At 41.8% G+C, this 24,303-nt stretch overlaps 1 protein-coding gene across 7 annotated transcripts in view; it reads right to left on the bottom strand.

Moving 5' to 3' along the window:
• The window catches only part of LRRFIP1 (LRR binding FLII interacting protein 1), a 105,524-nt gene extending 82,123 nt beyond the window's left edge, over positions 1 to 23,401 (bottom strand). For all 7 annotated transcript variants that reach the window (XM_075829620.1, XM_075829621.1, XM_075829622.1 and 4 more), the window contains exon 1: positions 22,727 to 23,401. In XM_075829620.1, the coding sequence (XP_075685735.1) occupies positions 22,727 to 22,816 (90 nt within the window). In that variant the 5' untranslated portion in view covers positions 22,817 to 23,401. The remainder of the gene's footprint in view (positions 1 to 22,726) is intronic.
• Positions 23,402 to 24,303: the final 902 nt, after the last annotated feature.

The raw sequence follows: 24,303 nt of genomic DNA, 5'->3' as shown, positions 1-24,303 counted from the left end.
ACAGGTCCTCTTTAAATTGGTCTTCCCACCACATTAATGATGAGATATGCCAAAAGGTTATGTGCACAAAGGGCGGATATGCTGCATAAAAGCATGCAGGTTATCTGTCCAAGAACCTGCAGGGAATTCCCCCCAATTGTGGTGCAGATTTTCAGATCGGAATCTCCACTATGAAAAACAGAGTTGGCAAAAAAAAAAAGCCAATACATATATCCCCTGGGCGTTGCCATAGCGAAGTATGCCTCTGTTCTCCGTCTGTTCATGAGACATTGACTGTAGTATACAGCCCTTGGATGTAGTCAAGGGCCACATACAATGCCCCTATAATGTGGTTAATTGACGACCACTGTAATAAGTATTAGCTTTTTTTTTTTTTACCGTAGCCATGTGCACGGCCGTGATTTTTGGGTTGGCCGGGGGCGGAATGTCACCCGCAAGCCGCCTGCAATTCGCGGGTCGTGCACATGTCCGCGGCCATTATTTGCTATGAGCCTGCATCGCAGAACACAGCCATAATAAGGCATGCCTGTTCTTTCTGCGGTCCGGGCGCCTGGGCCATGCCCGGAACGTGGAAACCACGGTCATGTGCATGGCCCCATTGGTATGAATGGGGCCGCAATTTTCCCGTGTATTTTTGGGGAAATTGCAAAAGCACGTTCGTGTGCATGGGGCATTAAGCTCAGTTGTCGTTTTATTATAGTATATCATAATATAACATTGTTCTGATGTGCTAAACTTTAAATCCGCAATTCTTGTGATTGTATGCTACAAATGTTTTAGATCAAACCAATGTATGTCCTGCAAACACCCACAAAGTTGTAATTCATATGTGTCATGTGTGATCAAGTTCAGAAGTATTGTGTTTCTAACCTTATGTTGCCTTTTTCCTGGACATAAAAAGCAGTCTATGGTTTACGTTGCTCAATGCAAGATGATCTGTTCATGACATCATGGTTGATGCCAACACTCGTGGACAGGTTCCCATGCAATTCAAAGAATCCGGTTACTTATCCAGTTTGAGGTCAACAGCTGTTATGCTGCAAAGTGTTTGTCACATGCAAATCAGCTAATTGCCTCTCATAGGCCTGGATCATAAGGCTGGGTACACACTGCGTTTTTGTTGCGTTTTTAACATGCATTATTTTTTTTTTTTGCTTTGACAGATAAACTCCCATTGCTCTCAATGAGAGTTCATCACCCAAAAGAAAAAAAGCATCCTAAAATCGCAACAAAAATGCACAGTATGAACGCAGCCTAAGGCTGGGTTCACACAGAGTTTTTTGCTGGAGGAAACTCTGCCTCAAAATTCCGTTTGGAATTTTGAGGCAGATTTTCCTCTGCCTGCACGCCGATTTTCAAGGCGTCTTTTGCCCGCGGGCATAAAACGCCACGAAATACGCTGTTTATGCCTCCCATTGATGTCAATGGGAGGTGAGAGGCGTAAACGCCCGAAGATAGGGCATGACCCTTCTTTTTCCCGCAAGCCGGTTTTTCCGCTCACAGGAAAAAACGCCTCCCCCTCCCATTGAACTCAATGGGAGGCATTGTCTGCCGTTTTTTGGCCGGTTTCCGCGTGAAAAGTGTTTCCTACAATATGCAATCTGTTTGTTCTTCCCTATCCAATATTCCTAGATGCACAACCTCTATTCTGCGTGCTTCATTAAATAGTATGGAATATATTTGGGAACTGCAGAATAGCAATTGCACGATTAATTGTATTTTTAACCCATTGCTGCCGCAGCCATTTTCCGTTTTTTTTTTTCATTTTCAAATTTTTTTTCTCACCGCCTTCCAAATGCCATAATTTTATTTTCTTTTTTTTCTGTGGATGTAGCTGTATGAAGGCTTGTTTTTTTGAAGGACAAGTTCTACTTTTTAATAGCACCCTATGATGTACTGGGAAACTGCAAAAAAAATTCTTTGTGAGGTGGAATTAGGAAAAAATTGATTCCTCCCTTGTTCTTTGTGTTTTGTTTTTACGCCATTTCCTGTGTGTGGAAAAAAGTGAGGCTGTCCGAAAAGGGGAGGGTGCAGCGTCATGCCGCACTAAACAGCCCCTGCGGTTGCTGAGAGACTGCCACTGAGGGTGTCAAGGTTAGCAGTGAAGGGGGTATATGGAGAGCCTGACTGGGGTCGAAGAATAAGAGGAGCCACACTGGTGACGGAGGGGGTTACCTCTAACGGCTTAGATGCCGTGGTCCCTTTAACCATCTAAGTGGTTAAACGTCCGGAATTTGAGTTCTTTTCGATCCCAGCCGTTACAGCCAACACCTGCTGAGTATGGAGTGGGCTCAGCCCGTTAGCCCGCTCCATGCTCCTCCTCCTAGGTACAGTTGCGTCAAATGTCGAAAAGCAGTTAATACATGCCGGTAAAAGTGGCATAAACATACATACATACTAAATATGAGCAAACTTACATCAATTATAAAATTGAGGGTATTTTCGCACACAGGGCAATTTTGGTGCAGTTTTTGAAGCCACAACCAGGCATGAATTAAAAAAAACAGGATAAATTGAATCTTTCCTATATACTTCCCCTACCTTTACAATTCACTCCTGTTTGTCGCTTTAAAAACTGTATTAGAAAATCTACACCAAAACTGCACTGTGTGAATAGGGCCTAAGAATAAAGCTTTCTGCACGTGCAGATTTGGTGCAGCTTTAGCATGCGTTTATTTTTTTTAACCAAAACAAGGAGTGGATCCTAAAAAGAGAAAAAGCATATACACGGGCTGTAATGGAGGTCGATTAGAATGTAGCTCTGACTGAAACAAACGGAAACCATAGGTTTCTGTTTCCATCACCATTAATTTCAATGGTGATGGATCCGGTGCCAATGGTCTCAGTTATGCAAGGGTTTCCGTCAATTTGACGGAATATATACCTTGGTCAACTACCGTATTCATTCCGTCAAAACGACGGAATCCTTGCACAACTGAGACAAAGGGAATCCATGTACCCCAGTTCTGTCACCATTGAAATCAATGGTGATGGAAACAGAAATCTATGGTTTACATTTGTTTCAGTCAGGGCTACATTCTGATGGAAACGTCAGAATAGAGCCCTGACGCAGATGTGAACGAAGCTTAAGAGAGGACAATCTGCAGCTCTGCAAAGTTATAAACTGCTAATATGGCTCGGGGGACTCTAGCGTCATTAAAAGGGCACTTCAATGAAAGTGGCAAAATGGAAATTAACCAGGTTATCAGTGTAATTAGCTCTTTACAAGAGATCCAATAAACCTTAAAATAACCTGAATCTGAATAGTTGTTAAAGAAAGAAATCTTATTTTATAGATCTCCCTGCTGCTTCCTTTATCTGCAATGGTTCTTTAATTACTCTGCAGAAAAAGAACATCAGAGGCCAATTGACCTATAGATTCTAAAAATCCACAAGGGATTGCATGAATAGTGGGCATGTTGATATTGTAAAATATATTTGTGATGTGCCTACGCAGCTGTTATAGGCAGTTATCCTCTTTATTGTGTCTCATATTGTAGGACGGCTGATGATTTGGTAATTCATAAAATTATTTTATCAATATTCAATCAGAAAATGCTTCCTATATGTATGAATAAAATAGAATTGTCGTTTTACACTTGTGTATTTTGTGTATGTACGTACCTCCTCCAAACACAGCATTTTAAAATGCATGCAAAAAAAAATGTGTTTCAAGTGGTTTTAATTGCATTTTATAAATTAGTTTTAGTGGTGTTTTATTATTTTGCAACGTTTTGTACATTAAAACACTGTGTATGTAGGCTTTCTTATATTTTATAGACTTTAAGGTAACATCTGGTCACAGCGTTTTAAGCTGAAAAAAAAAACGCTGTGAAAAATGCAAGCAAATGCTGTGTGTGAATACAGCCTAATGACGATATGTTTCTATAATGTACATGGTTTGGGAAAGCCAATTACAGACGCTGATACTAGAGATTTTAGGCCTCATGTACACGACCGTAGCCATGTGCACAGCCGTGATTTTCCGGGGTCGGCAGGCCGCGGAGTGTCATCCGCGAGCCGCCCGCAATTCGTGGGCGAAATGACCCCCAGACGAAGGCATTTCGCCGAAACGCGCGTCGGGACTGACGTTCTCTCCTTGCAGAGGGCTACTATGGGTATGTTACATGTTCTATTCTTTGTGTACTACTTTGCTTAAACTGCCTGTATCATCACTGACCGCACTTGCATTTACCAGCAAGTTACTATATGTTGAGTTCTAGCAATAGGCTGGTGTTTGATGTCACATCCCAGCTATTTGCAGTCAGTTTCAGCAGAGTTCCCACTGTTGCTTTTATACATATGATGCATTTTGCACGTTACTATTTACATAGAAGCTGCAACTATCTTTCTGGTTAGGCCTATTTGGGCTTACAGTACATTAATATACTCATTGTATTGCTATTTTTTGTCACTTATATGGCCTCTGTAATTGACGGACGTTTTTATTCATGCTCAGCATGATTCATCTATTAATGTTGTTATATTCAATAAAATTTATATATATTTCTCTAAATCACAATGTGTTAATTGACCCTACAGTTTATAGGTATTCTATTATTTCTTATGAGCCTGGACACCACGGTCATGTGCATGGGCCCATAGAAATGAATGGGGCCACAATTCTGCCGTGAATTTTCGGAGGAATTGCGGCCGCAAAAGCACGTTCGTGTGCATGGGGCCTTAGGAGCCTGGACCGCAGAAAGAATGGGCATGTCTTATTACGGCCATGTTCTGCGGTCCAGGCTCATAGAAAATAATGGACGCGGCCATGTGCACGGGCGGCTCTCGGGTGACACTCCACTGCCGGCCGACCCGAAAATTATGACCGTGCACATTGCTACGGTCGTGTGTCATATAAGATGTATGATGTATTTTAGTCCTGTCAGGTGATGCAGTTGGTGTGAAATAGAGATGTTGAAAAACAAGGAATCAGAAACTGATGGAAAAGTAATAAATATTAATAATTTCTGAATAGTCAGCCCAAAACTGGATCAGAAATACAACATGAAACCGCTCAGAAAAGTCAGAAATACATGAATTGAATGAAGACAGATCTTAATTTTAAAATAAAGCACATTTTTTAAAGCACAAGTCCCTGAGCTAAGGGTTTATCCACATATTGCGGTTGAGGTGCGCTTAGTACCGCATCTGAAAACCGCATGCGTTTTTGCAGTGATATATTGCGTTTCTCTGCGGTTGCGTTAAAAACCACAACCACTTTGAAGAACGCACCAAATTGCAATAACGAACGCAGTTCTAACCGCACCTCAAAAAAAACGGATAGCACCCCGAAGAAAAAAACTGAAGTGGTCATGAGGCCTTAGACAGCATTAATAGATCTCCACCAAAGTATATTAGAAAGTCGCATAACTTTTCATTGTACAATCATTATGCCAGTTAGCGCACTCCTCATGAATACAGCGGGATCATAACAATGACTTATATTTTTTGGGCTAATTTTGCATCAGACTTGTCCATATACTATTGTATAAGCATAATATGATGACCGATCCGGGACTCTAGATGTGGAATCTAATTGGTTGCCATGGTTAACTACTCCAATTTTCCTTTGCACTAGTTTTGCTACCTATGTGTTCTCAAACTGGCACTGTCAAAATTGCTATTTTAAGAACACTGCACATCTCATCACATTCCCAGTATACAGAGCAACACCAGTCAGGGTGGATCAACTCACAAAAACAACCTGTAATCCATGCTGTCTGCTGAGAAGCATTTGTACGACAGTAGATCTTTGCAGCAATCCGCTTAGCATCAGCTTAGTAATAATACATCATTATATTAAACCACTATCTTGTTTATGGGGTGAGCTGCCACATTTTGCCCCTTTTATTAATATTTGTTATTTTGCACATATTTTAGGCAATACTTCTTAATACATTTTATTAATACAGCACAGTACTCTTTGGAACTTTTACATGGTCGAACACCCATTCTTTCACTTCAAAAAATATTATGTTTGTTGACATCACTTGTATTTTGGAATCATTTGAGTTATACAAAGTTTTGCCTTGAGTAATGCTGTCGTTTTCTGAAAAATAATAACCCATAAAAAGCTGTTAACTCCCCCACATCATATTAAAGCATTGCAATACGTTTTTATTATAGTCAGTGGCAGAGTATAGCAGTCTGTTACTCACTCTCTTCTACTTGTCACCATCCCCTTCATCATTCTGCTGTATGAAGTCGATTGAGCGCATCATGTATCTATGTTATAACAGAGGTTCTTATATATTCATAATAGCTTACTTGTAACGTGGTAAAAAGGATATCTTTCTGGAACAACCAACAGGTTTGTGGACCCACTTGGCTACTCTGCTGGATTGGCATAAGGTCACCTCTAAAGGCGTTGTCTAAGCAGCCTCCCCGGTCTTCACTCTTTAACCTCCCTACAGGGATCTGGTCTTCGCTGCCGGGAAACTGCCAGGTCGCTACCGCTTGAGGTCGTCCCTGCAGAGTAGCTGCTGGCCAAACAGAAGCTAGGCAGAGACAGGCAGATGGTACCGTGCCAGATTACTCTAAGCACCCAGAGGGCATGGGATACCGATGGGTAACAGACTCAGAATAACGATAGGCAAGGGACTCTGGGTACAGGATACCAACAGGTAACAGACTCCGGATATAGGATACAAAACCTTCACAGGATAACGCTAGGTTTGTCTAACTCTTCTCGGGCAAGGGGCAGGGTCACATATAAAGTCCTGGGTGTGCAGGAATAGCTTGGGACACTTTTACTGGTGTGCGTGCTGACCCTTTAAGAAACGGCAAGAATGCGCTCGTGCACCCTATGGGCACTGTACATCAGAGGAGGCAGGGAACAGCACGGCAGCGTCCCTGGGAAGGGAGACGCCAGCGAGGATGAACAGACAGGCAGACACTGGTAGGAGGGAGATGCCAGCGGTCACTTTCGTTGCTTTATTAATGTCAACAGTAACCGTATAAGTAATCAACTCAAAGCCTGAGACCTCAAACAAATGCAAGAGTCACACCCTGTACCGGTTGCATCTAATATTCGTGTCCTACTGTATCTCTGTGGGTCACTGCAGGAACTTCCTCGAGGCCCACTCCAAGACTAAGGGAGGAGCCCTCGACTCTTGGTGCCACCATGAATTTAGCAATGTTGCCACCTCGCCACTGTGGTAACACCTTCAAGCAATTTCTTGCTAATGTCGCCAGCAATCCGATTCATGCTACAAATGGGGAAAACTATGCCACAATGTTAGTCTGTAATACACAGTTCAGTTTAAACGGTGCCATCCCTTTTTAGACCAACTCATCAATGAACGGCAGTTCTTAGATAATGACACTTTTATTTCTAACACCGAATAACACCTCCAATGCATATCTGCTCATGGCCAGGCAAGGTCTACCTTGGATAACTGTTGCACTGGTGGAAATGACTTTCCTGCTCTGCTGGCTTCAATACTTAGTATCTGCCCTACCTGCATCTTCCGTCCCAATAGGCCAAACTCAGGTCTCTTCAGGCTTCCTGTCCCCTTGCGGTTGACTGCTCGGCACAACAGCTTCAACCATCAGTCTCAAGTACCAGTCTAGCACTTGGCCTTTACTCTCCACGCTGTTCTTAACCGCTGTCTCTCTTTTTGCAGCATTGTCAGCAAATTATTGACTTGTACACCAGTTAAACGCTTACACAGTGGTTAGCACCACCGACCCTTTAAATATATCTTTATGAAGTCCTGCCCACCTTGACGCAGGACATTACGCTCTCACATCTCAACGTCTCTATAACCCAATGGTATCAGGCCTCTGACAACATGGTCCCGGGGGCCTAAACTCTCTGCGTCCATGTTTCTGAGTCTATGGATGCCTGCACCCATAACCAGGGAAAAGTCATAAGTCACACTGATAAACCATTATTTACATGCCCAACCCTGAGCATCATTAGTAACACAAGACTAAAGAGCAAACAAAATCGCACACAATAAACAACGCAATTCCATCCTCTTACACACTTCCTTGATGCAGCATAAGGCCTCATTCACAAAGCATAGCATGTATGGCAGGAGTCCCTATCGGTCCATTTTACAAACCCAATAGGTACTCTGTTTACAACCCTATGCTGCTTCTATATCCCTTCCATCTTACTGAATGCACAATAGAAAGAAGTAAGGGACAGATGGAGGAGAGTATGACTGCAGGATCAGAATAGGGTTTGATTGTATTCTGTAATCATGAAGACACATAGTAGCTGTAGAGGCAAAACAGTAGGGTGTTTTTTAGACCTAGTTCACACTGTTTTTTGGCGCTGTTTTTGATGCGGAAACCGTGCCAATAAATGTTCGAAATCGCCTCCCGTTAATTTCAATGGGAGGCAGAGGCTGTTTTGTCCCTCGAGCGGGAAAAAAAGCATCATGCTCTTCTTTTTTTTTTTTTTTTTTTTTTTTCCACACGTTTCCATCTCTGACCGCCCATTGACATCAATGGGAGGCAGAAAAAGCATTTTTTGCTGCGTTTTTTGCTCGCAGTGTTCAATGGTCGCTGCTGAAAAACGCTGCAAAAGATGCGGCAAGAAACTGCAGGCAGGTCAAAATCTCCCTCAAAATTCCTGAGGGGATTTTGAGGCAGATTTTTTCTACCTGCAAAAAACTCAGTATGAACATAGCTTTTATAAAGACAATTTGCAAAGTTGCATCAGTGCAATAAAAAAAACGCACTATATGGGTATGTGCACACTTAGTGTTTTCAGCCGTATTTCAGGGGGGTTTACGCCTCAATGCCTGAAAAACAGAAGCAGAACGCCTACAAACATCTCCCCATTGATTTCAATGGGAAATACGGCGTTCTGTTCCGACGGGGCGTTGTTTTACGCCTCGTTTTCCAAAGTCGCACGTGAAAACATCAGTTGTAAGATGTTTCTTTTGGCTTTTAAGTTCTTCTATTATTGCTCTTTTTGGTAATTCTGATCAGGAACACCAGAAATACTATGTAACGAGTATTTTTGGTTTGTTTCTCTGAAATTTTAACTTGGGAATGGGAGGGAGTGTTGGGTATTCTTAGAAATATTCCTTTTTACAGTAAAGTTCCAGACAGATTCGTTTAGCTGAAAATCAAAATGAGTAACTAAGTGCCAACGCTTTCGTGGGGCATCCCGTGCCATATTTACCTTTGCACAGGAAGTATATGCCAATAGAATATACATAAGTTAGGCTTAATTACCATATTTTTCGGACTATAAGACTCGCTATTTGTTCTAAAATCTGACGTAATCTTGTTGTGCGTCCTATAGTCTATATACAAGCAGCTGCCAGTGTTTGAAAAAGTAGTAGACTGAAAAAATAACAGACATTTTTACACACAGCACAGTAAATCTGTGCAAGTACTGCTCTGCAAGGACCTTCTAGCCACGCCCCTCCTATGAACAAGCAGCAAAGCAGTGACCTGAGCAGATTCATCCCCCACTAACCCCTGCCTCTCCACACCTCTGATGTCTGGTGAGTTCAGGAGAGGGTGAGGGTACAATTGCTGCCAATACATTGAATCACTGTGGCTGGCATTGTGGTGGGGTACTGGATCTGTACCATATTGCATGATTACCCATAGGAAATGTATATTAAAAAAAACAAAACCTTTTTCCTCTCTATTAAGCTTCAAATTATGTGTGCATCTTCTGGTCCAATGCGTCCTATAGCTCGAAAAATATGGTATGTATGTGTATATATATATATATATATATGTGTGTCCTATTAAAAATATACATTCATAGCAATATAATAAATGCAGGCTTCACTACACCGTAGTCTTATCAGAAATAATAGTGAAATGCATATTCTAATTCTACTATACACTGGGGAAATTGTAGCCTTTCCAGAGCTGCTCGGCCAAAGAAGAAAACGACAGGAAGGTGCGTCATTATGTGCTAAAAAAAAGGAGAAGTGATTTGAGGCTTTCTTACACCTTGTAAATAATTTGAAATGTTTTTGTAATTGACAGTGCTGTGAAAAAAATATTTGCCAATTTCCTCTATTTTTGCATATTTGTCATACTTTTAATATTAGACAAAAATATCCCAAGTAAAAACAAAATGCGATTTTTTTATTTTATTATTTTTTCATTTATTGAAGGAAAAATACTGGTCAGTCCGAACTGGCCCTATGTAAAAAAGTAATTGCCCCCTTAGCTACTAAATCAACCAATTAAACAAATTCTATTGACAATCGTGTCCAATTTCACTAGCCACACCCAGGCATGATTGCTGCCAAAACTGTTGAATCTAAACATAACTTAAATAGAACCTATCTGCCAATGTGAACTTGGCTAGAAAGTCTCAAATACAGATGCCAAACAAAGTTCATAAAATCTACCAGTCTACAAAGTGTTACAAAACTCTGGGTCATCAGTGAACCACAGTGACCGCCATTATCCACAAATGCATAAAGATTGGAACAGTGCGGGAACTTTCCTAGCAGTGGCCGGCCTACCAATATTTCTCCAAGGGTGCATCAATGACTCGTCCAGGAGGTCACAAAAAAACCCAGACGAACCTCTAAAGAACTGCAGGCCTCACTTGCCTCAGTTAAGGTCAATGTACAGAATTCCACAGTGAGTAAGACACTGGGCAAAAATGGTATCCACTGGAGAGTTGCAAGGCGCAAACCACTGCTAACCAAAAAGAACACAATGGCTCATCTCGCATTTGCCCAAAAAAACATCTAGATGACCCAAAAGACTTTTGGGATAATATTCTGTGGGCTGAAGAGTCAAAGGTGGAACTGTTTGGTAGACATTGGTCTCGTTACATTTCTCGTAAAGCTAACGAAACGTTTCTCTATAAGAACATCATATCTGCAGTTAAACAGAGTAGTTGTAAGAGATCTAAGGTGACCAAAAAACAGCAATTTGCGTGTTTTATATATATATATATGTATGCCATTCACCGAGCGGGTTAAACAATTCTATATTGTGATAGTTCACGGACGTGGCGATACTAGTTATGTTAACTTTTTTTACCCTTTCACCTATGACAGCACCCCTGGAGAGACGTCCCATCCGCTGGACAGGAAACCTGAGGATATAAAAATGGACACACCTCTCCACACACCCAGTCAGGTTTCCTGTCCTCCAGATGGAAGGATTGTCCTGAGGAAAGCACTTCTCCCGGGGTTGCAGACCCCCTAGCAAGGTCTCACCTTATTCCACTAGGGGTGCTCTGGAAGGTATAAGTCTCCTTTGGAGGGAGCAACCTTGAGTCTGGTACAGGTACTCCCTCCTCTCCCGGTCCATCGCCTCCCTCCTGCTGCAGCAAAAGGAGGTGGTTTAAGGCCCACACTGTGAGGCCTTCTACTGGCGGGAGCGGATACCCGGGGTCCTGTTCGGCTCTGCCGGACCCTGCCCAGCGTTGGCGGCTTTCCGGCGCTCTCACTGCCACGTCCGGTCGCCGCGACGCGTCACTTCCGGACGGTGATGCGTCCAACACTCCAGGTGACCCACGTGGGGAGGAGGGGCTCCAGCATCCGGATCCGAGGGCCTCCCAGCCAATCCATGGCCTATTTAGGCCAGAAACAGCAGGAGCTTCGGTCTCCAGTCTTCCTCCATTATGGAAACGCCAGGAGAAGCGCCAGGACGCTCTGACCGCTCGGATGCCAAGTCCTCCAGTCCGGTACTTGAGGACGCCAGGAATATGGGGTAAGATTAAAAACCCTCTTCCTTACCGAATACTGTTCCCTTTCTCTTGTACATATGTTTAGGCCATGTATTGTCCTAGGAAAAAACAGGATAAGGCTCATAACAAGGAATGTGCGATATGTAAAAAGAAACTCGCATCATCCTATAACAAAAGGCTCTGTCAGAAATGTTTAGACAACATCATCTCAGAAGAGTCTACAAACTTAGCCACAAGTATCAAGGATATTGTAAGGGCTGAAGTTAGGAACTCCCTAAAGTCCCTTAAGAGGAAAAGAGATCCTCCGTTTGCCTCTTCTAGCCGGATGGATTCTGATTGATTCCTCAGCTGAAGAGGATCCCCAACTAGGTGAAGAAGGGGAGTACAGCTCCTTTGATTCCTCAGGTGAGGATGAGGGAGAAAGGAATCTGTTCCCAACTGAGGACATAGACCTACTCCTAAAGACGGTTAGGGCGACTATGAATATAGATGATCCTAAAGAACCTCGGTCCGTCCAGGACATAATGTTTCAAGGCCTGGGACCTAAGAAGAATAGAACCTTTCCTATTCATAGAAACATATCTAACCTCATTAAAAAAGAATGGAAAAATCCTGATAGGAAAACCAGTATTCCTAAATTTCTCAAAAGGAAGTATCCTTTTGAGGACGAGGCATGCAAGGACTGGGACAACATCCCTAGACTTGACGCTCCAGTAGCCAAGATATCAAGGAAACACTCCCTTCCCTTTTGAAGATCTATTCTCCTTGTCTGACCCTATGGATAGGAAGGCCGACTTCTACCTTAAAAAGAACTGGGAAGCCTCTACGGGGGCTTTTAAACCAGGCATTGCAGCCACTTGTGTGGCTAGATCCCTGAAAATCTGGCTCGCACAATTAGATTTACATTTAAAAGACAAGACCCCTCGGGATTAGATCCTAGCCTCCCTTCCAACACTTTCCAAGGCCGCAGATTTCTTGGCAGACGCCTCAGTAGATGCTGTACGCCTTTCCGCCAGATCAGCGGCCCTGTCAAATTCTGCTAGACGAGCTATCTGGCTAAAAACCTGGAAAGGGGACACCGGATCCAAAGGGAAGCTGTGTGCTATTCCCTGCTCAGGAGATTACCTTTTTGGGCCCCCACTTGATGACCTGCTGGAAAAAGCATCAGATAGTAAGAAAGGGTTCCCTGCACAAACAAGGCCAACAAGAGATTCCTTTCGTTCCAAATGGCCTAATAACAAAAGACCTAACCCTAGAGGACAGGACTTTAGACCTTCAAAATTTTCTAGGAAGAATAAGTCCTTTCTCTACGTACTAGAGTTCAGATCTCTTCCCCCAGACAGATTTTTTTCCCACAAGGGCCCTAAGGAGCCCAGACCAGCAAAAGATCCTAGAAATAGAAGTTCTGTCACTCATAAAAAAAATGAGTCCTAATCCAAGTTCCAAGCATAGAGACAGGTCAGGGCTTTTATTCCCCTCTCTTCCTTGTGAACAAACCAGGAGGCAAACACAGGGTCATTATAAATCTAAAAAAATGAAACCTTTTATCTGACCTACAAAAAATTCCGCATGGAGAGCATTGCATCAACTATAAATCTCCTCTCCAGAGATTGTGTGATGACCTCAATAGAACTAGAGGATGCTTACTATCACGTACCCATATGTCATCATCATCAAAGATACCTAAGGGTAGCAGTGACACTCAACAGGTCCGTATTTCACCTACAATACAGAGCCCTCCCCTTTGGCATCTCACAAGCCCCGAGGGTATATTCAAAACTGATAGCGGAAATGACCTCTTACATCAGGATGAACGACATTCTCCTGATACCATATCTGGACGATTTCCTGTTGCTTGCAGAAACATCTCAAACCTTGACCCTACAGATACAAATAGTCCGAGATATATTAACAAAATTAGGATGGAACATAAATTTTAAAAAAAAAATCTAATTTAAACCCATCAAAAAGATGTGTATTCTTCGGAACCCTGCTGGACTCCTCCAAGCAGATGTCCTTCCTTCCAGAAGAAAAAATCGGTCCCCTGATAAGCAGGATATCAGAGATCTACCTGAGCCATACGACATCTTTCAGGAAAGCTATGTCAGTCCTGGGCCTCATGACATCATGCATCCCAGCCGTACTATGGGCTCACTTCAGATCCAGGCCACTACAGTGGGACATTTTAAATCAATGGGACAGGAGCAGTCTCTCCTTGGACCAGCCCTTACACATCTCTTCCGCAGCAAGGATGTCCCTCAGATGGTGGTTGAACAGGGAGAACCTCATGAGGGGTATTCCATGGAAGTTAACTCCTACTCTCAACATGACCACAGATGCGAGTCCTTGGGGGTGGGGAGCCCATTACGACTCCTCTCTTCTTCAGGGTCAGTGGGATCAGCAGACCGCTCAAAGATCCTCCAACTTTAGGGAACTGGCAGCACTTCTTCAGGCCTTAAAGAGATCCATACATGCAATCTCAGGTCATCACTTGAAAATATATTCAGACAACACGACCACATTATCTTATATAAATCGGCAGGGGGCTACGAGATCGGCCTCGCTGATGGACTTATCCTCGCAGATATTTTCTCTGGCAGAACAACACCTATTGACTCTATCAGCTGTTCATCTGAAGGGAAAGGACAACCAGGTAGCAGACTTCCTAAGCCGAGAAAGGCTCCACAAATCAGAGTGGTGCCTGAATACAACAGTATTTCAGGAAATCATCCTCAAATGGGGAACCCCATCAATAGACCTATTTGCGTCCAAAGAAAACAGAAAAACCCAGAGATTCTTCTCCCTAAACCCTTCAGACCACCCAACAGCAATAGATGCATTCTCCCAGTGTTGGAGTCAAGAGAGAGGATACACCTTCTCCCCCCCCCCCTGAACCTCCTCCCAAGAGTAATAAAAAAGGTCAGAGAAGACAGGGCCAGTGTGATACTAATAGCCCCCTTCTGGCCAAAGAGACCATGGTTCACGTGGTTAAGAAAAATGTCTTCACACCAACCATGGGTTCTCCCAAACATGTCAGACCTTCTATATCAGGGCCCAGTAATACACCCCGACATTCAGAAACTTCATCTGACAGCCTGGAAACTGAAAGGATAATCCTTAGGCAAAGAGGATTCTCAGAATCGGTCATCTCCACCCTAATAGCCAGTAGAAAACCGATTACCTCAAAAATATATCTGAGGTCATGGAAGGCATTCTTGAATTTTGCAGGCAGGGATATTAATCCTTTAACCAAACCAGATATTCCCTTAATATTGGATTTCCTCCAGGCAGGATTAAATAAAAACCTTAGGCCTACTACGTTACAGGTTCAGATTTCTGCTTTAAGTTCCTTCTTCAATTTCAAATTAGCAGAACACCCCTGCATCAAGTGATTCCTAACTGCCGCCTGCAGACTTAAACCCCAGATAAGATCCCCAGTTCCTACCTGGGACTTAAACCTTGTTCTCCTGGCTATGATAAAACCACCTTTTGAACCAATAGACTCTATCTCCTTGAAAATGCTGACACTCAAAATGACATTTTTGTTAGCCATTACATCAGCCCGTAGAGTGAGTGAGATTCAGGCCCTCTCTGCCTTTCCTCCACATACCCTACTGCTAGATGATAGTCATCCTAAAAACCTTACCAGAATTCCTTCCTAAAGTGGTCTCTCCTTTTCACTTAGACCAAGATATTGTCCTTCCCTCTTTTTGTGATTCCCCAAAAAATCAGAGGCAACAACAGTTTAACTGCCTAGATGTAAGAAGATGCCTAGTCCAGTACCTAAAGATTACCCAGGATCTGAGATCCTCAGAAAACTTGTTTGTCCAGTTTCAGGGTCACAACAAAGGTTCGGCAGCCAGTAAAGCCACCATAGCAAGGTGGATCAAGCAGGCCATACAATTAGCCTACATAAATCAGAAGCTCAAGCCCCCAGAGTTTTTCGGAGCTCACTCCACCAGGGCCGTGTCCACTTCCTGGGCAGAGAGAGCGGACGCATCCCTAGACCAAATATGTAAGGCTACCACATGGAGTTCTCCTCACACCTTCTTTAAACACTACCGATTACAACTCCATACAGCCTCTGACTTGGCCTTTGGTAGAAAGGTGCTACAAGCTGTGGTCACACCCTAAAAATGGTTTCTATTTTACATCTCCAGGGGTGCTGTCATAGGTGAAAGGGTAAAAGATTGATTACTTACCGGTAATCGGTTTTTCAAGAACCTATGACAGCACCCCGCTGTTACCCTCCCATGGTTCTAGCAAATGATCCTCATAAGCTGGATCACTAATCTTAAAATTAAGAATTTCTGTAAATATTGTATATATAAAGGTGTGACGGAATTTCACAAAAAAAAACAAAACAAAAAAAAAAACATATAAACTAAAGTACTTCTCATCCTGAGTTCTTCCTAAAGACTGGGTGTGTGGAGAGGTGTGTCCATTTTTTATATCCTCAGGTCTCCTGTCCAGCGGATGGGACGTCTCTCCAGGGGTGCTGTCATAGGTTCTTGAAAAACCGATTACCGGTAAGTAATCAATCTTCTTTTTTTTATTTTTATTTTTTTTTAACATTACTTTAGGAGAGAAATGGGAAAAGGTTTTTTTTTTTAAACTTTTAATACTTATTTTTTAATACTTATTTTATTTTTTTAAACATATATATTTTTTTATTTAACTAGGAGACTTGAAGCAGCGATCGTTGGCTCGCTTGCATGATACACTGCAATGTGAATGTATTGCAGTATATCCTGATAGTCTCCTTTAAAGCCCTGCCAGAAGCAGAGCTTCAAAGGAGTACAATGAGCCTAGGGGCCTTTATTAGGCCCCCAGGCTGCTATAGAAACAATTGTAAACGGCCGATCGCGGGGGGGGGGGGGGAGGGGGCACGATGGCGTGTTTGAGGTGGAGCCCCCCTGAATCAAAAATTTTAAGTGCCGCGGTTACGATTGACCATGGCATTTAAGGTGTTAAACAGGCGGAATCAAAGTGAACTTTGATTCCGCCCGCTGGAGTGAGTAGTCGGCTGTATAACACATTCGTCACCCGCCGAGTATGGAGTGCGCTCAGCGCGTGAGCGCGCTCCATACTTCCCCTTTGCGACAGCAATGTAACTTTCAATGGGAAATACAGCGTTCTTTTCTGACGGACCGTTTTTTTAAAAAAAACGCCTGCAAAAAAGAAGGCATGTGACTTCTTAAGCCGTTTTTGGAGCCGTTTTTCATTGACTCCATAGAAAAACAGGTCCAAAAACGGCTGTAAAAAGCGCGAGTTGCTAAAAAAAACCGGCTGAAAATCAGGAGCTGTTTTCCCTTGAAAACAGCTCCGTATTTTCAGTAGTTTTTTATTAAGCGTGTGAACATACCCTAACAGAAAGGGATTGTCCAAGGCAGAGGACACCATTCTCTAGTATAGAACATTCCATAAACACTAGGTTCCAGTCATTTACAGGCTTTCACCATGCCACAATCCACAAATTGATCTGCTCTGTTTGAAAGATTCCATGGAAAACAAACTCCAGTGTAAGGAGGAGCAACTTTGTGGCTTTCTAGAAACCTGAAACAGATTTATCCCCGAACTTGTTGTCTTATTTCCATGCATATTAGGGACTTCATGTACCACTACTTTTACCATAGGCAGAGACTTCCGGATTGCCCGTGAAAGGGATATAAACTATTAAATGTTTCATTTGCTGCCAGTCTCTGCTGTGGAAGTAGTTCTCTACCTAGGAATGTTCGTGTTCAACACATGAAACTAAAGTCAAGCAAAAAATGATGGATTGGGAGTACTGTTTTCTGTTTCTGATGGAAGAACTAGGATCTTAAAGATACAAAAACACAAACTTTATGGGAAACCACAAAATATATATATTAGAGGTAAATTTAGAGCCTTCGCAGCACATTGAAAAATGAAGAATTCTTCTACATAAACCATCTGATGGAAGAACTGTGTTACATGATTACACTGGTGAAAACGTAAAGCTTTTTATACAATAATAAAATATATAAAAAATAATCTAGCAGCGAACCTTGTGTGCCTGGAACTAGAGGACAGCTCAGTCACTAGGGACACACTGACAGAGAGGCCCAGCTGTCCCTATCAGTACATACCATGCATAGCTCAATGTCCAGCCTCTACTCATTTACCTTATTAGTCCAAGAGGTCTTCAAGCTGGCGTGAATAGAAATCTACCATATTCACAAGTGTAAATGACCAGGCTTAGCTGTAAAACAGATATGTAGCCTCCATATATAAAATTTAGTTGTAGATCCAATAAGATTGGAAAGTTTTTGAAATACTGGACTTTTAGTACCCCTGCAGTTTGAGAACCACTAGTTGCTACTGTTCTGTTGGGACAATGTCAGAAGTATTTTCTTTCATCATTATAAAAGATCCCATTGTAACAATTTTTTAATTAAGACAACTTTTACACGGCAGTTTTCTGGTCAGTATTGTCTTTAGAAGCCAAATACAGGAGTGGAACTTATTCAGAGAAAAAGTATAATAAAAAGATTTGTACCTCTTCTGTGTTTTGGACCCACTTCTTGTTTTGGCTTCCAAATACTGATGCAAACCAAAATACTGTGGTCTTATACCAAATTGTTACAAGTCAGTTTAATATTTCTATATAAGGGCTTCGTAATCCACACAAACCCAAGAGACATGATTGTAAACATATGCTAGAGAAACATATTGGGGAGGAATATATTAAGACTGCTCTTCATATTAAGACTTGCACATGAAATGCCAAAGGAGTAAAATGCACCTAATTTCTGAAGGGACCTACACCTCTTAATAAAGTAGGCGCATCTGTGGCGGTCTGTGTGCCAGAGAGAGAAATTGACGCCAACTCCTAGCTATATAGATTTCTGCTGTAATTTACGCCAGTTTCCTGCAGATGATAGTAAACGTTTCGGGCTGCAGGAGGCCAGCCCCATTTTACCAAGCTCCACCCACTTTTCAGAAAAGTGGCTTGAGCAGCGGAAACAGCACAAAAGTCCCAATTTTCCCTCAAACTATAACTTTTGTGCTGTTTGCGACTTTACTATGCCAGAAAATTAGCATAGAAAAGTTAAGAAATTCCCCCTAAGTCTTTTGTATTAGATTCATTTTTACATTATAGACTGTTTGAATTTATTATACTTATATATTTTAATGTCCTAAAGATAAGGTTATTTTAGATCTCTTCTAGTCTGGGAAGCATTGTGGTTCTGTAGAAAGTGTGTAAAAATCCTTATGCCTCATGCACACAGCCGTGTCCGTAATCACGTTCCGCGTGCACGGGCAGCCGCGGACAGCCACCCACATTTTCTGCCTGTGCTCCCATATAAAGTATGGGAGCACGGTCTGTAAAAAGCAAAAGGTAGGACATGTCCTATATTTTGCGGAGGCTTTCTATGGCCCGGACACCTTCCCGCAAATATACGGGAAGGTGTCCGTGGTCAATAGAATTGAATGGTTCCGTAATTGCGTACCGTATTTACTACAATTAGAGATGAAATCTGCGGTTGTGCGCATGGGGCCCAAGAGTGGATTTACATGCGGCAGAATTTGTTGTTGAAATTTCTGCAACTGACCATCAGTTCCATTCATCTAAAAGGGGTTGTTTCTGCCGTAAGCACATAGATGTCTGCAAGTTCAATTCAGATGAATGGATTTGATTTTCAGTTTAAAAACTTTCCTGCCATGTGTGAATCCTCCCTTCGCTTTTATCTTACAGGAACAGTCCTGGTTTAAGTCCTCCGAGATTTTCTTCTTGGGAAAAGGCAAGTTTCCAACTAAACTGTGATACAGAATTTGATAATGACATTACTTGGTATGAATTCTCACATATCTATTTCATGGGCATACTTTCCTTTTTCTACCAGTAACATTATTGGATAGAGTTCAAAGTCTGGCAGCAAACAAACAAACATAATAAGCTCAATGATCTCATGCAATGATGTCACAATGACATAGATGCATCTGACAAATTGGCTGCCACCATTGTGTATAGTTATATATACACTATAAAAGCATGGCTATTTCCTTTAATGCCCTCGTGTCATATGGCCAGAACTTTTATCAATATGATTTGACTCTAGTATGTTTAAAAGCTTTATGCTTTTGCATTTGTATGTAAATATCAGTATGAAAATTTATCCAAATGTCCCTGCAGCATATGCCAAAAAAATAGTAGGGAGTGAAGCAGCACAAGTCCCAATAAATGGGATGGTGTTTTTCGCCATCCAGTATCGGATAAACCACAACCGATCGTCTACAATCCTACCACCAGTGTTCGGACAACAGCACACATCTCCAATAGCTTGAGAAAGATACTGCACATACAATGGGTGGAAACTGCTATTTTTAAAGGGTAACTAAATGTTTGACAAACTTCTGACATGTCCGTGACATGTCAGAAGTTTTGATTGGTTGGTGTCCAAGCGCTGAGACCTCCACCAATCGCTAAAACTAAGCGGCAGAAGCGCTCGTGTGAGAGCTCAGCTTCTTCGTGTCTGTCCAGCTTTTTCTGGAAATCAATGTATTGGAGTATGGGCTCAATAGAAAGACAATAAAAAATGGGTCCAAAAATAGCTCAAGAAGTGACATGCACTTCTTTTTACAGGGTGTTTTTTTACGCCGAAAATAAGTCGTGTGAACATAACATTATATTACCCGATGCACATTGTGCTTTGGTAGTCTGAGACACCCTACGCTGCTCTCAAAATGGTCAGCGCTGGTCACGTGGAATCAGCGAATCGGCACACAATAAGTGAAAAGGAGGGCACCAGGTACATTAACTATGCATATCTACAGGATAGGTGACTGCAGTGAGGAGGACATTGAATGGAGTGGCTGTTGATCATGCGCTTTGTCGCTCCATTTAAAGTCTATGGGAATGACAGAAACGGCCGAACACAGCGCTCGGCTGTTTCTGCCATTCTCATGGAGATTGAGTGGAGCTGCGGGGGCATTCTCCACTGCCACTCTATTCAAGTTCCTCCTCATTGCGAGAAGTGGGGTCCCCAGCAATCAGACAATTATTACCTATCCTGGGGATAGGTGATAATTTTTTATTCTAGAAATATCCCTTTATAGAGAACCTGAATTACGTAGTCAAGCATTATGGTGATCGTTAAGCCTCATCTACACAAAGTAATGAGTAACCGCCGAGATATTGTTCCACTCATTAAGACTTTATACCTGAAGAGCAGAAGAATAAACTTTCAGGCATGCATGAGGTATCATTCACATTTTTACTGCATGTATGAATAATCATAAACAACGAATAATATTTCCATGGCTACCAATGATTATTTAGCAGATTAAAGGGCTCATTTGAGGATCTGATGAGTAGAATACGGAGCTTAGTAAAATCCTAGGACTCATTTGGTATTTGTAGCAGAGGGGCCTGTGCAAAAGAGATAGATAAGATACCATGACTAGAGGACGCTGCTTATATAATCCTGGCTGCACCGTATCCGTGAGAAGGCCATGTAAAATAACTATAGATTTCTTTCCTGCCTCTGGTGGATTTACTACAGGAGAACTATAAAGCCAATAAGTAGTCCGCTAGCGTTATACTTGTATATTACAAGCAGGAATAATTTCAGACCGGAAATACCACATATCCCTTGGCTCTAAATGTTACAGAGAAATATGACTTGCATCTTCCTAATTGTAGTTTTATTAAATCCATTTTGTATATTTCTGACCAAGCCAAGAGAATTTACCGGGATGTTACTGTAACTTATCAGCGACCACAAAATGTTCACCCCAGAAAAGACATTGAATAACATGAATATTTTGCTGCTGGATGGAATAACGATCGTAGGTCTTGGTTCCATGGGGTATAGGACTCTATAGCAGCTGTAGTTGGTTAAGATGTCAGACCTACTAAATCAGATTGATGATACAGATCAGACTTTATAGCAAGGTGCTCATGTGCCATCTGCCCTGGCCCAGAGCTGGCTTTACAGAGAAGGCTATTTTAGGCAATGTCGCAGCAGGAGGCACTCTGGGCTACCCACTCTAAAACCTGGGTATCTACACTAGATTACAGTTTAATCTCCAGTCTAACTATAAATATATATTTATATATAGTGCAAGACAAAGATGGAAAAGTTGTGGACCTACAATAGCAATGATCGTGGATACTTTGAATTTTTTTAGAAGTTGATTTATTTCTTATTTATTTGATATGGGCCAGTCACACCGCCTTCATGGTTGAGTAAACTGTTTTTTATATTTTTTCAGTGCGCAAAATTCATTGGGCGTTTAAACTAAAACATGTAATCATTTTTATAATTTTTTGTTTGTTTCATGTCCATTTCTCACGCTGAAACAACTTTGAAACAGCTGAATCCATCTGATCAGGCTGATCATGGACTCCCTTAGGTCAAACTTTATTTTGGAAATTGAACATGAGGGAGAGTATTTTTCAGTATCAATAATCAAACAAAGGGTTAACTTGGCTTTATTATCGGGGACAGAAGGCTTTTGGCATCTCAGTTCCTGACAACAGCACCAGGTGAAACGACAGCTGAGAGACCCTTGCCAGATTCTGGTTTTGGACATGTGACATGGAAAGAAAGAAGAGCTCTCCAGGGGCTCACTCATTCCTTGTATATGGCCTTTAACCCCATACTGGCCAAAGATGGTTTATGGGAGCTTTATACACTATCTATCTATCTATCTATCTATCTATCTATCTATCTATCTATCTATCTATCTATCTATCTATCTATCTATCTATCTATCTATCTATCTATCTATCTATCTGTGTGTATATATCTATGTGTATAATGATAGATAGATCTATCTTTAGACATATCTATAGATATAAATGCATATATACGTTATACTATACAAAACTATACTATTTATACATTATCTCAACTCTTACGATAACTGATTAGTTATAAAATATTAGCTGTGAGATGACTGGGGGGCCCATTGAAGCTCCAGTACTTATAAATTATTATATTGCATAGAACATCATTACCACCAGCATATTATAAATCTACAGCATTGTCCAATATTTCTAAACCTACCATATAATCATTACACCCCCCAAATATATCTATAACGGCCTTCACTTACCTCTCGAGCGATCTGATTTAAGGCATGGTCCTCAGCAGACAGTTTTTCCCTGTTAGGGTGTCTCTTCCTTCCAGGGCCCTGGGTACCCATTTTCTCTCGGAGTTATCGGTGTTTGGAAAAATAGAAGCGATCAATCCAAATTCCACATGCAGCCTCCTCCAGGTAAACCTTCAGCAAGAGAGCTGTCCACTATAACAGTGGTAGCATTGCAGAGGGTTCTGCTGGCCTCCCCTGTTTGCTATGTGACCACCTTTTTTATGTCTATTTTTCCTGTCTTTTAATGATGTACCCAGGTACTGGATGGCTGTGTATGCGTCAGTGTATCCTGCTTAATTTTGTTTGGAATGTGGAATCTCCCCATATGCCGTTATGGAATTACTGGTACTTACACCAGCCTGGGTGTACTTACAGCTGGTATACATGTGCCTGCGCCTCTCTTGTCCTTGTCTCCGCGTGTCCTCCACTGATCCTGCTGATGGTGATTAGTGTTTGCTTAGCTCTGTATGCAGATACCTGCCTGTCATGTCTCCTAAATACCCCAAATATAACCCCACTCTTGTTACAGTATCCCTCTTCTGCTACTGTTACCAGCAATGGGATTGTAAAAGGAAATGGGTCAGATGTTCTTCCTCTCTGCAGGGCACTCCCCTCCTTTCTCTCCCTCCTCTTTCTCTCACCTCCTCTTCTCTCCTCTCCCCCTCTCTCCTCTCCCCCTAAGCTCTGCAGCTGACATCAGAGGGAGTGGATGAACGTCCGAGCAGGGGGAGGATTTTGACACTATATAAACAATCTGACTTTATCCATTGGGCTATTCATTGATTCATTTGTTTTTTATGTATTGTATGTACACAATGTATGTATGCAGATTGCAGAGACCTTGAAGCTCCTTGGGATCTGGTGCAAATGCGTTCTGGAGCCCACTGACTATCTGCCAATAATGTCATATGCCACCTTAAATAATGATAGATCTATATATTTTTATCTATCGGTCTGTCTGTTCTCAAGATTAAAGAAATTGTATAATAAGAGTAGGAAACTGTCAACTGTCTTTAAATTCATGGACAGTCTATGATAAAAAAAGAAAAGATGCTTCTGTGAGTATTTTGGATGGTGATTGAGGAGGTTATTGTGACTATTAGAACATTTTTCAGGTTACAATAAATGCTGCTTTGTACATCTTTGTATTCTGGTTTATAGGCCCTTTTTTTTTTTTTTTTAAATAATCTTCATCATTCATTTTTAGTTTTCTAAAACAATTCTGTCTGTCTGTGATTTTTGGCAAAGTTGCCAGAATAGAAAGGAGGTTGGCAACCCTGAATAGTATAATGATAATATTATTTATAATAATAATAATAATAGTAATATAGTTATTTACATTTTGTGCATATATTGTAGTAAGGCAGCAGGTAGCCCTAAATGAAAGGGGTTATCCAGGATTTAAAAATGGTTGGCCTATCCTTAGGATAGGTCATCAATATTAGATCGGTGGGATCTGAATCTTGGCACCTCCGCCAACCAGCTGTTTGAAGTGTTAATAGCGCTCATGAGAGCACTGCTGCCTCTTCATTGTTTATATC

This window comes from Rhinoderma darwinii, chromosome 6 (genome assembly GCF_050947455.1).
Source record: "Rhinoderma darwinii isolate aRhiDar2 chromosome 6, aRhiDar2.hap1, whole genome shotgun sequence".
Taxonomy (NCBI): Eukaryota; Metazoa; Chordata; class Amphibia; order Anura; family Rhinodermatidae; genus Rhinoderma; species Rhinoderma darwinii.
The sequence above is the reverse complement of the archived record's forward strand: the minus strand, read 5'-3'. Positions and strand labels throughout refer to the sequence as shown.